Below are 16,800 nucleotides of genomic sequence, written 5' to 3' on the forward strand. Positions count from 1 at the left end.
GGCAGCCGCGGATGGCGGCGGCGGCGAGAGCAAGTACCGCTTCCAGGTGACACCGTGCGAAGTGGAGATGCTATGCATGGAGCAGGACGACCTGGACAGCTTCCTGACGCAGCTTGCTGGTGTGGTGCGCGGGACGGTACAGCTGTGAGGTGCGCATGCGCGTGTGCCTGCAGCGTGGGGCCGACACGCATTGCCGCGGCCGTCACGGCTACCGCTGACCGGCCTCTGGCTGCGGGGCTGCTTCTCGCTGATCCCTTCTCCTCCTACCTCCGCTGGCGTGCCCGTCGCGCCTTCTCCTTCCTTCCCCCTTCCCTTGTCTCCTGCCCCCGCATCGGATGGGAGCGCCTCGGTAAGGCGTGCCAGCACGAAAAAAATGTGTGCCAACGAGAGGCTTTAGATATTCACACACATACACATACAAGCAGAGTGGCATATTCTGTGCATGCTCGTCTTTTTATGTGGTGCTCTCTTTTCATTTCTGTGCGTCAGTGTATCCCGTTGCGGCTGGATGTCTGTACGCGCTTCATGGGAAGAGGGGGTGGAGGGCGCCTTCATGTGACTCGTCGAGCGGGGGCGGCGGCGGCGGCTTGGGCCCGTTGGTCTGTACCTCTTCCGTGTCGCCACTCGGCCCTGTCGTGCCTTCTGTCACGCTTTCGTGGTTGAGAGCTCTGTCTGTCTGAAGAGGAGGAGGCCCCCACCCTCCTCCTCCCGTCGATGTCTCCTGCCTGGCGAATTCAGGGGCTGGAAGGGTAGGCCGCTCCGCACTCTTTCGCCAGTACACACGCATACACACATACATACATCTCTATACAACGCATGTACGCGTATCGAAGCCCTTGCTGAGGCGCGGCCTTTTGTGGCGGGGGGTGGCGTCGGTGAAAGCATCAGGGTGACGTGCGCACACCAGTCAGAAGTGTTGCGCGCTGAGGCGCATATGCCAACTCACAGATGGCCTCGGTGAGTGAGCCTCTTTGGCCCACCCCCCTCCTCCTCTTCCCCTCCTCGTCAACGTCTTCTTCTTCCCCTCTCTCTCTAAAGCTTTCAAATGAATGTGAAGAGTTGGGGTTGGGGGGTGGGAGGGGGTGGGGGGCAGAAGAAGACAGCCGCCGTCAGTGGTGACAAGGACCGCAAGTCGGTGCATCCCTCACACGGTCACCGCACCACCTCGCCGTGCTTTCGTGGGCCGTCTACCGTTTCCTCATGGGGGAGGCCCTGCCCTGTCCTGTCCGCTCGCTAGGTAATGACCTGAGCGCAAGGTGCACCAGCACCCATTTCGCTCACGTGCGCACGCACTGGGGGCAGATGTCTCATGAGCGGCGCGCCAGCACAGCACGTCGACGTGGGCTTTGAGCGGATGAGTGGGAGAGGGGTAGGGATCTTGTGGAGGCACACCGGTGGAAGGCTTGCGATGCCGCTAGTTCTCTGTTGGCGCCTGAAGACCACTGCGCAATCTCGCCTTTACGGTTTATCCGAGCGTCTGCGTGAGAGACATGCACGCGCTCGCCCACCCTCCAGTTCCATGCTAAATGGTGCTGCCCGCACGCGCTCATACCTAGGAAACACTGATGACATACACACAGAGAGAGACACACGCGCACACTTACAACCAGGCGCGCGCCAATCGTCCCAGTCGCGTTGCTTACACGTTTCATCTCTGCTCTTAGCAGGCGCCGTAGGCGTGTCTTGTGCTTTACTCCAGCATTGCCTTCTCTTTCTTCCTTCGCTCTTCTTCCGCGGCTTCCCTTCTCGGGCGCAAAACTGGCCGCCGACGCAATGCACGAACGCCTGTATGCGCTGGAAGACTCAGACAATCGCTGCTGCCGCCAACAAGAGCGACAACTGACCTCGTAGGCGCCTCTGTGTGTGTGTGTGTCTTTCCGCCCTCTTACGAGGTTTCATCCGCCGGACCTCTAGCCAGCTGCGCATCGCGGGGCGCGTCACACGACACAGAAAAAATGAACGCCCATGGCGCTGCCAGCGCTGCCCATGCGCCGGCGGTGAGCCTCAGCACCAGCTTGATAAACGACAGCGAGAGTCGTGAAGACGCATTCAGCCCGCTCCGCGGTGAGACACACATGCAACTGCGGCAGCTGGCGCTTGTGATCCACGCAAGCGTGGAGGCCGTTGTAGCGTCTCTGGACTATTGGCTTCCCTTCGCGCCGGAGTGGCTGCTGTTGTTGATTCCATTTGTGGTCGGCATTCTGCAGGTCGTGTGGCCAAAGCTGTCGGCGCGGGTAATCGTTTGGAACAGCGGTGTCGGGCGGCGCTACGCTTCCCGGGTCCTCATTCACGAGGAGCCTCGCAGCCTCTACGAGGATGTGGCCACATTGAATGAGCTGATGGTGAACGCCGTCCTCGTGTACGTCTGTGGTACGCTGTGGCGCCAGAAGCCTGTGCCCGAGTCTCGAATGCGTGGGCTGCAGATGCGCGTGATGCTCATGGATCCATATCGCTGCTACAGCGCCTGCGACCACGACTCACCCTTCCGGCCGGCATTTGAGGACGTCGACGCGGACCAGGAGCAGACGCTGCAGGAAAAGACAGTGAGGAGGCTGCAAGTGGTGAAGGTGCCCCTGGATGCATACCTGCCAGTGCATGTAGACGACATTGAGCTGTGCTACGCGGAGGAGTCGTTTAGCAAGAAGGGTTGCCAGGACTCGTGTACGCGGCACAAGCTGACGCTGCGCTGTGGGAACTCGAAGGATGCCGGCGCTAAGCTGGACGCATTCGTGCAGCGCGCGCTGGAGGTGTTCGCAGAGGGCGCGCCGGGCAAAGAGGAGGACGACGGGGTGCGCTGGTTCTTCACATACGGCGGCGAGTCTGGCGACAAGATACTCTTCAGCCAGTACGTGCTGCGCAGCAACAAGGACTTCGGCACGCTCTTCTTCCCGCAGCGCGACGCAACGCTGGCGCTGGTCGACCAATTTATGCAGCGGCGCGGGCGGTTCGCTGTGGAGGGGTTTCCGCAGAGGCTGGGGTTCCTTGTGTACGGCCCTCCAGGGACGGGGCGGCACACGTTCGTGAAGGCGCTCGCAGCGTACACGGGGCGGCACATTGTGTCCGTGCCGCTGTCGAGGCTGCGGACCAACCAGCAGCTGTACGACATCTTCTTTGTGCGCGAGTTCCAGTCGGAGGAGAGGGGCAGCACGCAGAAGCTGCGCATGGAAGACGTGATCTTCCTGTTCGACGACGTGGACGCTGCAGACCCCGTGGTGTGCGCGCGTGCTGCGCGCCGCGTGGTGCAGCGGCGTGCTGCTGCTCAGCTGACGGCGCGCGCGGGGCGGCGCGAGGCGCCGCTGGCGAACTGTGTGGTCGAGATGGACACGTCGTCGCCGCAGCCGGTAGTGCGTGTGGAGGACAGCGCACTTCCGCTTGCGCTGCTGCTGGACATGATGAGTGGCGGCGCTGGATCGGGAGCCGCTGGTGGTGCGTCGGGGGGCAGCGGTGCGCCGACGGAGTGCGGGCGGCGGCGGGGGGTGAGGAAGCGAGCGGCGGCGGCTTCGGACGCCGGTGCGGAGGTTGCCCGTGGGAACCTGCGCGGGCTGAACGACACGCTGTTCGGGGAGAGCAAGGACAGGCTGGACCTCGCGGGGCTGCTGAACGTGCTGGACGGCGTGGTGGACATGCCCGGGCGGATAGTTGTGATGATCACGGAGCACCCGGAGTGGCTGGACCCGGCGCTGATCCGGCCGGGCCGTTTCAGTGTGCGGCTGCGGCTGGACTATATGGAGATGGAGGCGCTCGTGCAGATGCTGGGGCTGTACTACGGCGATGTGGCGCCCGCGGCGCGCGGCTGCGATGCTGGTGCCGGTGCTGATGCCGGCGCCGGTGCCGCGGGCAGTGACGGTGGCGTGGAGACGGTGCACGCGGTGCGCCGGGAGTTGAGCGCGGCGCAGGTAGCGCGGGTGCACGGCGCGGTTGCTGCGCTGGAGGCGGAGGCAGCTGCTGCTGCTGCGCGCGAGGCAGCCGCGGATGGCGGCGGCGGCGAGAGCAAGTACCGCTTCCAGGTGACACCGTGCGAAGTGGAGATGCTATGCATGGAGCAGGACGACCTGGACAGCTTCCTGACGCAGCTTGCTGGTGTGGTGCGCGGGACGGTACAGCTGTGAGGTGCGCATGCGCGTGTGCCTGCAGCGTGGGGCCGACACGCATTGCCGCGGCCGTCACGGCTACCGCTGACCGGCCTCTGGCTGCGGGGCTGCTTCTCGCTGATCCCTTCTCCTCCTACCTCCGCTGGCGTGCCCGTCGCGCCTTCTCCTTCCTTCCCCCTTCCCTTGTCTCCTGCCCCCGCATCGGATGGGAGCGCCTCGGTAAGGCGTGCCAGCACGAAAAAAATGTGTGCCAACGAGAGGCTTTAGATATTCACACACATACACATACAAGCAGAGTGGCATATTCTGTGCATGCTCGTCTTTTTATGTGGTGCTCTCTTTTCATTTCTGTGCGTCAGTGTATCCCGTTGCGGCTGGATGTCTGTACGCGCTTCATGGGAAGAGGGGGTGGAGGGCGCCTTCATGTGACTCGTCGAGCGGGGGCGGCGGCGGCGGCTTGGGCCCGTTGGTCTGTACCTCTTCCGTGTCGCCACTCGGCCCTGTCGTGCCTTCTGTCACGCTTTCGTGGTTGAGAGCTCTGTCTGTCTGAAGAGGAGGAGGCCCCCACCCTCCTCCTCCCGTCGATGTCTCCTGCCTGGCGAATTCAGGGGCTGGAAGGGTAGGCCGCTCCGCACTCTTTCGCCAGTACACACGCATACACACATACATACATCTCTATACAACGCATGTACGCGTATCGAAGCCCTTGCTGAGGCGCGGCCTTTTGTGGCGGGGGGTGGGGGTGGTCTTGTCTCTGCTCCTCCCTCCCCCTCTTTCTTTGTGGTGTGCTGAGGGCGCTAGGGCGCCTGGAGGACGACTCTGTCGAGTTGATGCTTGATGTTGGGGCGATTCTTTAGGGTGTGTCGGTGAGGGGTGAGGGGGGGTGAGGACTTTGTGGTGTAGCCGCTCTCTGCTCACACCAATGCGTATGCGAAAAAAAAAACGGAAGACGAGAGTGGCTCCCAAACGGCAAAAGGGTGTCGCACCGAAACAGGGCGTTCCCACATGCCCGGTAAACACGTGCTCTCGCACACAGGCACGCTGTGGTCCCCCTTCTCTTGCGGGAAGGGGGAAAAGGAAGGAGGGGGGCTGAAGGGGGGCAAGCGCTGATGCTGTATACGTATGCCTTGCACCGTTCATTGAATGTGGGGCCTGCGTTGTGCGCACCTGTGGCGACGTTTGTTGGTGTGTGCGTCTGGGTGCGTCTCTCTGTGCGCGCGTCTGCTACATGCCTCTTAATCTTGGTGTACGGCATCGGCTGCTTATTCCACTCACCCACCCACTCTACACACGCATACACACACACACCGCCGCATGGGGGGGTGCCCCACTCGCACTTGCCTGCCCTCACACGCAACACTTCCACCATTCTCCTGGACCATTTATACACGCACACACACCATTTCCTCTGCGTCTCTCCTCTGTCTCTCTTCGCCTCCGCATACACACATACACACACACACACATACATACACATATATATATGCATATTCCTTTAGCAAAGCGGCAGCGAAAGAGGCGTCACGTGGCGCATTGAAAAGTTGGGAGTCAGGAGAGCAGTGCGCAGCAGTCCGTTGGGAGCACGCGCAGAGATCGAGTCACCGATCACCTTGTTCGGTTCGCCTCGAGGCTATTGTCTTTCCTTTCGCTGTTCGCCCTCTCCGTTTGCCCCCTCCCCCCTCTCTCCGCGTGCGTGTGTGTGCGCGCGCTGATTGAGTACGTGTCTGCTATACCCTTTATTGAGTCCGATCCACCCCTCCCACTATCGTTCTTCTTGTGCGTGTCTCTGTGTGTGCCAGACGACGGAGAACGACGGCGAATTAAGGAGAGCGCGAGTAAAAACGCTGGTGAGGAAGAGAAGAGGTGATTCGATGTTGCGTTGAGCCTCATACGTTCACGTGCGCACTCTCCGTTTCTCCACGGTGGCCATTTTTCTTCCCCTCTCCACTCCCTACACGCACACACCTACACGCACCTCCCTCTCTCTCCAACGTCCTTTTCCCCTTCGTTTTTTTCGCTGCCGTACGCTTCTTTGCTTTTCCTCGATATCTCTGCTCAAGTGCTATCGTTGTCGGGTCTGTCGGTGGCAATTCAGTAGAGCCGCAGTCTCCCCTCTCTTTTCCTTATCCTCCCGCCTCCTCTCCCTCCCTCAACACACACACACACGCGCACGCGCACACGCACACACCCTCCCCCCTCCCTTTTTTAGTCTTCCTCCCCGCCGCCGCCACTGGCATCATTTTTTTTCCTGCTTTTTCAACGATCCTGTTGGCTCGGGTCGCTGTCGGCGCCTGTTTGCTGTCACGCTGCTATTCACGTCTCCCTCCCCTCTCCCTTTTCTTCGGTCGTTGGCCTCTTCGCCATCACCCATCTCGGTCGCCCTCGCACGCTCGTGTCTGTGTCGGCCCTCCGCCGGGATCCCTTGTAGGCGCCGCCATCTCCTTTCCCCTTTCGTGCTCTATCGTGGCATCCCTCACGTGCACCCGAGCGCGCGCGAGAGAGGGATGCAATATTCCACGGCGAAGTCAGATAGTCCGGTGGGAAGCAGCAGAAGTCACCTCAAGGGCCACCACTGTGTCAACCCCCTCGTCTCTAGCTTCCCCAATGTGGTGGGGCCGAAGCTGCCATGCAAGTACCGCGTTCGCCGCGCCATCGGCCGCGGCGCCTTCTCCACAGTTTGGCTCCTGATCAACAACGAAACCGGTGATACGGTTGTCGGTAAGCTGTCCGACGCCTCCCACTCTTCCAGCGCCAGCAAGGCGTTTGCCAAGGCGGAGGTGGAGAACATGCGATGCTGCCGTCACCCGAACATTATTTCCCTTATCGAAACCTTCGAGGCGGGTGACAAGTCGCTCTACGTCTTGGAATACGCGAACGCCGGCGATCTGCAAGCGCAGGTCGACACCCGCGCGCAGCCCCCACCCGGCACGAACGATGGGAGCCCGATTCCGTACCGTGAAGAGGAAGTGCTCATTATTTTCGCCCAGCTCGCCCTCGCCATCCGTTACCTGCACGACCTCCGAATCATGCACCGCGACCTCAAGACGTCAAACGTGCTGCTGACGCGAAGCGGGCTCATCAAGCTCGGTGACTTTGGCTTCTCGCGTCAGTATCAGGAGAGCGTCTCCGGCGAAGTCGGCAATACCTTCTGTGGCACGCCGTACTACTTGGCCCCTGAAATGTGGCGGAGGCAGCCATACAGCCACAAGGCGGATATTTGGTCTCTCGGCGTCGTCGTGTATGAGCTGCTCGCCCTGAAGAAGCCGTTCCAGGCAACGAACCTGTCGAAGCTCATGGAGATGGTCACGCGGCAAGGCAGCTTTGACCCGCTGCCAGCGGACCGGTACTCACCCGATATGATCTCGCTAGTGCATCAGATGCTCAAGGTGGACCCGAGCGAACGCCCGAACATCAACGAGATACTCGCCTTGCCGCTTTTCCAACACAGGGGGCTGACGATGCTTAAAATAAATGTGCGGCGCATCAAGAACCTCGACGCGCAGGTACGGGCGCGACTTGTACAAGACGTGGAGTCAGTGCTCAGCAATAACGACGTTTCTTCTCCAGCATCAGGGGCATGACAGAGGAAGGAGGAGGAGAGGTATGAGGAAGTGTCTCTGTCTGTGACATGCTGGCGAAGCCTTCTCGTCGGTGATGGCTACATCCTTGACTGCTGACAGGCAAGGATGCTGACAGAGCAGAGGCGCACACTTACACACAAGCACAAGCATGCAAACAGCCTCCCATTCTTGTGTCTTCGTCCTCGATCGAATTGGAGACGACAGCGTCAAAGTCCGCAGCCTCGCGGAAACAAACAAGCGAATAAGGCACCTGTCAGGGAAAGCCGACCGCAGCTGCATAGATCGTGAGGCTTGTCGCCGGTCTCCGACCCCAGGCCAGCATCAACCTTCCCCCCACCCTCCCTCCTCCTTTTCCACCTCGCAGCGGCACTACGAGACATGCGACGGCAGCCGCTACTTGGTGGCGGGCATTCCACACCGGAGGAAGAAGGGTGCTGACCGGGCTGGACAACGGGAGACGAATCTTGCCCAGGTTCACCCTGGGCCCCTGCCTCTGCTACGGGCTCCTACAGCGGCGTCTCACCTGTCGCGGCGCATGCAGGCAAAGCCTCCAGACGCGCGCCCAGCGGGGGGGATAGACCGAAGCGGAGGATGAGCGACGGTGTGGGCTGGAGGAGGTCGATGCCAGCCGACCCCACAGGACGTGTGTGTGTGTGTGCGACATGTGCGGCGCCTTGTCGATGTGATGGGCCGGGCTGATGGCACCGGCGTGTGCACTCCACTCAGGTCCACCTGGCGCCGATCGCGCAGGGCGTATGCGAGGAGGGCCCGGGGGTGGGCCCGCAGAACCCCGCCGGGCGTACGGACCCGACTCCGCGGCCGGGACGGCGCGTCGTGGATGGACCCGGGATGTGGCCGCGGTGCAGCAGGCACGGGGTGCGCTGTTGTCGTGTACGCGCCCATACGCATGTATGCGTATACATGTATATGTGCTGACCGGCTCGATGTGTGTTTGTGTGTGGGAGAGGGGAGGGAGACGCGTTGGGGCTGCATCGAAACAGAAAACGTCGTGTGTGTGCGTGTGTCTATGGGCGCCTCGCCGTCGACGGCGGGCTCGGTATGTTTTACACCTTGCTGTGGTTCGCATTGCTGTCGCGTTGACTTTCACATGTGTGTGCTTCACTTCTCCTCTTTTCCGTTGCCGGCTCGGCTGCGAGTAGTTGTTGGTGTCGTGTGGCGCAAGGAGCGGATCGCGAGCGCTCTCCTGCTGCTGCTCCTCTGGCCTCCTCTCCTCCCCTCCCAGTCACTTTGAATTCTCCCGCGACTTCGTTGTTTTCTTCTCTTTTGTGGATGATTTGTGTGTGTGTACACTCATTCAGACACACTTACACAGGTGAAGGCGTTCTCTTGCGTCGCTGTCGCTGTGGCGTTCGCGCGTGGGCTCGCCGGCGTGTATACGAGCATTCACACGTGCCTATATATATATGTGTGTGTGTTTCTGTATACCGGTGCTCTCACTTGGGACGCACCCCCCACCCCACCCCACCCCACCCTCTTTGGTCCTCTGTACTTCTCTCTCCCTCTCGTCCACTCTCCCTTCTTTTTTTTTTGATGGTGTTGCGACTTCGTGTCGCTGAATGGGGGTCCTGTCTGCTGCGCACCTGACCCACCCTCACACACACGCACGCATCATCTCCCCCTGTTGATTTCGTCTTCTACCCGCCTCGCTTCGCTAGCGACCACAGTGGTCGCTGCCCCCTTTCCGTCGCTCGGCTCTGCCTCTCCGTCACGGTATTTGTCCCTAGCGTACCTGTCGGTCTCGTGGTGTCTTCATGTCCCCCACTCCACCCCCTCAGCGGTATGGCGAACTGCTTCCTTTTCAGGTACGAGTGCGTCAACGACGGCGATCCCGCGCACCTTTCTTCTAAGACCTTCCTGGAGCAGGGCCTGACAATAACAAAAATTTTTTTTGCTGTGTGCAGCCTTTGCCGCCAGCCCCTGAACTTGCGGTGTGACAGCTGGGGAAGGAAGGCGACGGCTATCTCTTGCCTCAGCTTCTATGTGTATCTGCGGCCCCTCCCCTCTCTGCCTCCCAGCACACACACTTACACACAGAAGTGTTCACCATAGCGACTGCGTCCTCCCTTCTGTATGTGTATACAACAGCAATTATGTGTGCGATGTGCTACAGGCAGCGAGCCGCCCAGTGCATAGACGGCCATCCTCTATCGCAATGTGACCGTCGTGCTCGATGCAGATGTGCACGTACAGCTCTGGTGCGCGCTGTGATAGGTCAGTGACGGTATCGATAGCATCGGCAGGAGAGGAGTCAGCTTCCTTTAGTGCCTCTCGCCCTGTTGCTCTATCCACTGCAGCCCCCTTCTCTCACCCCACCCCCTCTCCTCGCTGACGATGACGGCCACGACTACCATTGACACAGCTCCCCTCGTGCCCTACGCCCCCCCTTGCGATGTGTTGACCATTGCTGGCCTCTTCTCTCTCCCTTTCTGCATATATGTATATATATATATATATGCTTATACGCACACTGCTTCGCCGTCACTGCTTCGCTTACCCCCCTTCTCCCTTCCCCTCTCTACGCCGCTGCCGCTCCTCAGCTTTCCCGTCTGCTGGGGTGGATCGTCGGCACTACCGCCGCCACTGTTCAGCGACCCCTCCTGTGTATGCGCACTCGACCGCTCGCCCCTGCCCAACTCCATTCTCACCACCACTCAACTCAAAGGCTCTCCTCTTGTAGTGTGTGAGGGGGAGGGGAGGAGAGGAGAGGAGGGAAGGGGGGAACGCCAAGCCGGAGCGTGACACGGCTATCAATGTTTTCGCGTCTCTCTCTCTCCATGCCCCTTTTTTTCGCTGCCTCCTGCATATATTCACCTTTGCGGGTGTTCTCAGCTGCCTTTTTTTTCGTTGGCTTCATCGTAAGCAAAGGCCTGAGAGGTACGCCGGCGATTTGAAGAGCGCATAGCGGCTCGCTGCGCGCACAATCGACCAAAGCGAAGGGCGTGAAGCAGCGTAAAAGAAAAGGAGGCACAGACGGCCCTATCATGGCGACCGAGTCGTCGTCGGTGCTTGTCGCTGTGCGTGTGCGACCTTTCACGGTGAAGGAGGACACCGTCTTCTGCACCGTTACCGTTCCAGATAGTACCACAATCACCGTCGTCGACATTCCAGCGCTTATCCCGAGCGCCGCGGCTGGCGGCCCCGCTTTCGGCGGTGCGTCAAGCAATGTGAGTGGCGACGAGGGCGGTGTCCCAACCGCCTCCGTAATGTCGGGGTCGGCAAGCAGCAGCGGAAGTGCCGCGGGCGGGGCCAAAAGCGTGAGCTTCAACTCGCTATGCAGTATGGAGGCGGTGCAGCGCTCGTATTCCTTTGACCGGATCTTCTGGAGTGTGGAGCCGACGGCGCTGCCCTTCCCTCCGCCACCTATGCTCGACATGCTGGCTGGCGACGGCGGCGTAGCCGGCGGCCCTGGCAGCGGAGGCACGAGGGGTATCAAAGTGCCGGAGGTAGCTTGCCCGACCAAGGCGCAGCGTAGCATCCTCGCCCAGTACAGCACCATCGCCAAGAATCTTCCCTGCTTCGCTCGCGCCCCAACGTACGACGACCAGCGGCGTGTGTATGACTTTATTGGGCCACGCATGTACGAGGCCGTCATGTCTGGCTTCAACGCATGCCTGTTCGCGTACGGCCAGACAGGCAGCGGCAAGACCTACAGCATGATCGGACCGGCAGAGGCGCTCTCTGCCGTGGCAGGCTCTAGTGCTGCAAGCAGCGGCAGCACCAGCCACAGCTCCCCGCTTACGCGGCGCGGCAACCTCACAGTGACGCTGACGGAGGAGCAGGGCATCATGCCGCGCCTTTTCGCCGACCTGTTCCGGCTGCTGCGCGAGGAGCGTGAGAAGGACGAAAGCGTCACCCACTCCGTGGAGCTGAGTTTTTTGGAGGTCTACTGCGAGAAGGTACGCGACCTCCTCGCCGCCCCCTCCTCCTCCTCCGCGGCGACCAACAGCAACAACAGCTACTTTAGCTCATCCCAGTCGGCTGGCGGATCGCTGCGCATTCGGCAGCACCCTTCTCAAGGGCCATATGTAGAGGGCCTCACCCACGTTAAGGTGCGCGGCGCTGGAAGCGTGCTCAAGCATCTCATCAGCGGCCTGCGCGACCGGGCAACAGCGGAGACGAACATGAACGAGCACAGCAGCCGCAGCCACGCCATCTTGCAGTTGCACATTACCAAGGTCATGGCTGACGCAGACGAGATCACCGGCAGTGTTATCACGCGCACGCGAATGTGCAAGGTGAGCATGGTCGACCTGGCAGGAAGCGAGCGTGTTTCACAATCTGGCGTGTCCGGCAACCGCTTTGAAGAGGCCAAAAACATCAACCTCTCCCTCTCCACCCTCGGCCGCGTCATTCAGCAGCTCTCCGAAAAGCAAGCAGGCAAGCACGTCATCCCCGCCTACCGCGACAGCGTGCTCACGTGGCTGCTCTCCGACAGCCTCGGTGGCAACAGCAAGACCGTCATGCTGGCCACCGTCGCCCCGAGCGCGTACTGCTATCAGCAGACGTTGAACACGCTACGGTTTGCCGGCGTCGCGAAGAAGGTCGTGAACGTTGCAACCGTGAACGAGGACCGGCATTTCCAGGAGCTGATCGCGGAGCTGCGACGGCAGATTGTGCGCCTGACGTTGCAGCTCGAGCGTGGCAAGGCGGCGGAGGTCCATTTGGAGAAAATCGACGCGCTGGGGCGTGAGAGAGAAGCGCTGCTAGTGGAGAATGACGCGCTGAAGGTAAAGGTGGTCGCTGCCGCCGACACAGCCGTGCTGCAGGCGCTCCGGAAGCGTGTGAAGGACCTCGAGAGTGACAACGCGCAGCTGGTTCGGGAGGTGCAAGCGCTACAAGAGCGCATGCTGACGAGCTCCAGCGCCTTGCGCGACGAGCTGGCGCAGCAGCGCGCAGAGTTCATACAGCTGCACGAAACGCTGACGAAGCGGGAGGCGGAGGTGACGGACTGGGCAAACCGCTACCGGGCCCTCGTCATCGCCACGACAACTCCGAGCGCGATGACGGCGAGCGCCACGGGTGGCGCTGGCAGAGGTGGCGTCCAGGCAATAGTAGCCGCAGCAGAGGCGAAACAGGCGCCGTGCGCACAGCCGCAACTGCAGGAGGAGCTCAAGCAGACGAAAACACAGCTGCAGAAGGCGGTGCGCGACCTCGCTGCCGCCGAGCGCGCGAAGCAGGAGGCGGTTGACGCGGCAAAGGTAGCATCGGCGCAGCTGGATGAGTACCGGGTGCGCTACGAGGAGAGCAAGCGGCAGCTAGATCTACTGCATGAGCGCATGCAGAGCACAGTAAGCTTGCTGGAGACGACTCAGTGCGAACTCAGCGCCTTCAAGTCGCACAGCGCCACCGAGTCGGCCAAGACACGAGCCGTGGAGGGCGCGCTGGAGGCAACCCACACAGCCCAGGCCACGACCGCTGCGCAGCTAGAGGAGATCCGCAATGGCTACCTGATGGAGAAGCAGCGCAACGTAGAGCTGCTGCTGCGCGTGGCGCAGGCAGAGCAGGAGCGGTCGGTACTGAAGCGCACCCTTGCCCAGCGAGCAGCTGACGTGCTGGAGCTGGAGCAACTACTACTGGAGGAGACGGAGACATCGGAACGCTACTGCATACGCATGCGCTTTCACCGATACGCGCACGAGCTGCAGCATCAGTGCATGGTGCAGCTGCGCCACCTGCGCGTCATGGCCGACCACGGCCGCACTGCAGGCGGGATGCACTGGCCGGCCGCAAGCACGAAGGGGCCCTCTTTCAGCGCCCATCTCACCCCACGCCTGGGCAACGGTGAAGGTGGCCCGGGCACACCCGATGGGGCGTCACCGCAACGCTACTACGGCCCTGCTTCCGCGGACGTGTCCACGACGTCGGACACCCCCGAAGTGGCGGCCCGCGCGCCGCTGCTGCACGCACAGCTTACTTACCAGTGCCAGTGCGAGGAAGCGCAGTCGCGCGCCGCGGTGGAACAGGAGTGCGCTGAGGAAATGGTGCGACTGCTCGCGCAGAAGGCACGACTGCGCCAGATCGCTGCCGCGAGACTCGCGGAGAAGCTCGCTGATGCCGAGGACACGCACAAAGCACTGCATGCGGAACTGCAGTACTACAAGCAGAAGGCCAAGACACAGGAGGAGACGTACGCTGAGGAGGTTGCGCAGCACCAAAGCGACGGCATGGCACTGCAGAGGGCGGAGATGGAGCGTATGCGATTGGAGCGACAGGTTGGCGCTATGGGAAACATGAACGCGGATCTCGAGGCTGGCCGCAACTCGCTCATCGCCAAGGTGGCGGCGTTGCAGGAGCAGCTGAGCACGTGGCAGGAGCGGTGCGTCAAGGCAGAGCGCATCGCTTCCGAGATGCAAGACCTACTCTTCCCCGCCTCGGCCGGCACCGCTTCAAGCAGCTCAGCGAACAGGACTGGCGAAGACGACGGCGATGGTGAGGACTCGCAGCAGCAGCACCGCAGCTACTCAGCGCTGCAGCTGGAGGTGGCAGCGGTGGCGAGGAAGCTGCGAGAGGCTCAAGAAGCGCTGGAGTCGAAGTTGGCGATCGAGCGACAGTGCGAGGAGTACCGCGGCGAGCTCGGTGCGCTGCGTGCGCAGGTGGAGCAGCTCAAGTCAGAGAAGCAGGAGGCCCAGCAGCAGCTCGCTCGCAATGGGTGGGCCCAGCAGCAAGCCGAGGCACATTTTAGTGAAGCGAATGCGCAGCTAGTGCACGAAATCTGCACCATCACTCGTGACTACGAATCACGTATCAAGCAGCAACAAGCAATGATGAGAACGTTGCGACAAGCGTTGGACGAGGAGACGTCCATGGCAGACGCGTGCCGTCAGTCGGCGCAGAGGGCTGAGGCAGTTCGGCAGGCGCAAGAGGAGGAGCTCATCGCCGCCCGTGAGACGGTCGAGGAGTTGCGTCGGCACCGCGAAGCCACGTCGAAGAAATATGTGGAGGTGCAGGCGGAGCTCAGTGCGCTGCGCGCACATTACCGCTACCTTGAGCAGCGACTCATGGAGCTTTGTGAGCAAGAGCCAGAGGTCTACGTACTACTGGAGAGAGGCCTTACCGAGGATACGGCGAGCTGGCTGGAGAAGGTACGCGGCGAGAAGTTGCGGCTGCAGAAACAACGGCACGAGGCGCGGAAGCTGAACTGTGAACTGCTCGAGCACGTGCATGATCGGAACACGCGACTGCGCGACGTGCAGAAAAAACTCACGGATGTCTCCCTCGGTGGCGATGAGGTGGAGGAAGAGGAAGAGGTCTCCGAGGCGCAGCAGAGGCCGCCGCCCACACTCGCCGAGGAATGACGCCGGCGTCGATGCAGATTAGTTGGAGTGCATGATGGGCGACTCCGTTGACGCTCGCCGACGCTGAGAGGAGGGAGGCAGCATGAGCGAGAGCCCTCGTCTGTCGCCATTGGCTTCACCCTTGCCTTGCGCGCCTCGCCACGCGTCTCCCTGTCGCTCCACTTATGCGAAGACGGATGACTCCTCTCACTGGGGACTTGAAATTTATGTAGTGGGAAGCGGCGGTCACGTGTGCTTGACACATACACACCAGGGACGCAGCACGCGCACTTGAATGCGTGCCTTCTCCCGCTTTTTGTGTGGGGGGGGGGGGGGTGGAGGACTCCATCAACGAGTGCTTCACCACCTCCGCCCCGCCATGGGAGCAGCTGTCTGTTGCGCTTCGCATTTGTGCCGTGCGCGTGTTGGCACAGGGCACTCCGCCTCTCCACCCCCGTGTCAGACCACCTCTGGACTTGCCACGCCGCACCTCATAGAGGTAGAGCGACTGCACACGAGGCACGAGGCGCTTCCCCCGCGCCGCTGCTGCTTCTCTCTGCTCTCCTTCTCTTCGGCATTGCGTCGTGCGTGTGTGTGTGTGTGTGCCCATTTGCGCCTCGCCGTCGACGGAGGGCTCCGTGTGCCCTGACGCTTTCCTCCGAGTCTGTCTCTGTCTGTGTTTACGCGTAAGGGAGGGGGGGAGAGCCATGCACGACGCTTTGAAGGAGCCGCTCTCTTTCCGCCTCCACCCCTCCTCCCCTTTTTTGTCCCTCTTCCCCACTCTGTCGGAGCTCTACTGCGATGCGCTCCGCGCTTGGGATGTACGGTGCTTTGCCCACCGCCTGCGGAAGCGTTCCCCTTTGCCCCCCTTCCACAGCACGTTGCTGTGAAGCGGGCAATCGTCAGGGGTGGGGGGTGCGCGCTTTGAATGTTTGCTTCTAGTCTGGCTGATGCGTCTGCCCAGAGCATATCTACGCGCTGCTCTTGAAGTATTTGTCACCCCCTCCCCCCACGCGCTTGGGTGGCGTTACTGGCCGCTCTCTGAATCCGTCACAATTGGTTCACTTCACCTCTACCGTGGGTGGACCGGACAATCGCGCGCAAACACCCCAGACGTACATTATATGTGTACAAATTGCCGCGAGTACTGGTGGGCAGGTGTACTCGAGTGTGGCTGACACGCCTGTCTAAGTGGCACGAGGCTGTCAGATCTCTGAGTGCTGCGCTGAAAACACCGTGGCTTGGTATGCCACACGTAGCTCGGACTCTTTGGCTGCCCCCACCTCATCCCTTAGCGCCTCTCACACTCTCTCTCGCCCCTCTTCGCTGTTGGTCGATGTGTGTGTGTGTGTGCTCCTGTGCGGCCAGCGCCCTCCTCTTTCTCGGCGCATCAGCACCCTCTCCCTGTCTTCCTCGTCACACCACCGAGGGGTCGTCGTCCCCCCGGGCCCTTCTTGCCCACTCGATTTCTCTTCACGGCAGTCAACGCCGCTGCTTTCATCGGCGCAGGTGCGTCTGCCACGCAACGATGCTGGAAGACGAGTTGCACCGAACTGTTCTTGCTGACTGAACGTTCTTTCATCCTTTGCTATAGCTGCCACAGTGACAACTCACGTGCGTGCGTGCATGCACGCTTACCTACAGTAGCACCCATCCACACACACACACACATACCGTTTACCGTTGTCTCTCTCACGCGCGCTTGCGTGTTCGGTGGCCCTGGACACCTTCCCCTCCTCCTCCTCCCCCCCTTCTCCTGCCTTTGCGGAGGCGAGCAGAGAGAGAGGCACACACACACACACATAACGACCCAATCGGACAATACACATCGAA

The 16,800-nt window shown here is 61.3% G+C and overlaps 2 protein-coding genes across 2 annotated transcripts; both read left to right on the top strand.

The window, feature by feature from the left end:
* Positions 1 to 6,595: 6,595 nt before the first annotated feature.
* On the top strand, positions 6,596 to 7,672 carry LSCM1_02936 (uncharacterized protein; the record flags this gene model as incomplete). The annotated part of the gene is made up of 1 exon (XM_067320495.1): positions 6,596 to 7,672. One exon carries the CDS (start codon positions 6,596 to 6,598, stop codon positions 7,670 to 7,672), a length of 1,077 nt encoding a protein of 358 aa, XP_067178807.1.
* Positions 7,673 to 10,674: 3,002 nt separating this feature from the next.
* Positions 10,675 to 14,988, top strand: LSCM1_02937 (uncharacterized protein; the record flags this gene model as incomplete). The annotated part of the gene is made up of 1 exon (XM_067320496.1): positions 10,675 to 14,988. The coding sequence occupies one exon, from the start codon at positions 10,675 to 10,677 to the stop codon at positions 14,986 to 14,988; it is 4,314 nt and encodes a 1,437-aa protein (XP_067178808.1).
* Between the last annotated feature and the right edge of the window lie 1,812 nt (positions 14,989 to 16,800).

This window comes from Leishmania martiniquensis, chromosome 22 (genome assembly GCF_017916325.1).
Source record: "Leishmania martiniquensis isolate LSCM1 chromosome 22, whole genome shotgun sequence".
Classification (NCBI taxonomy): domain Eukaryota; phylum Euglenozoa; class Kinetoplastea; order Trypanosomatida; family Trypanosomatidae; genus Leishmania; species Leishmania martiniquensis.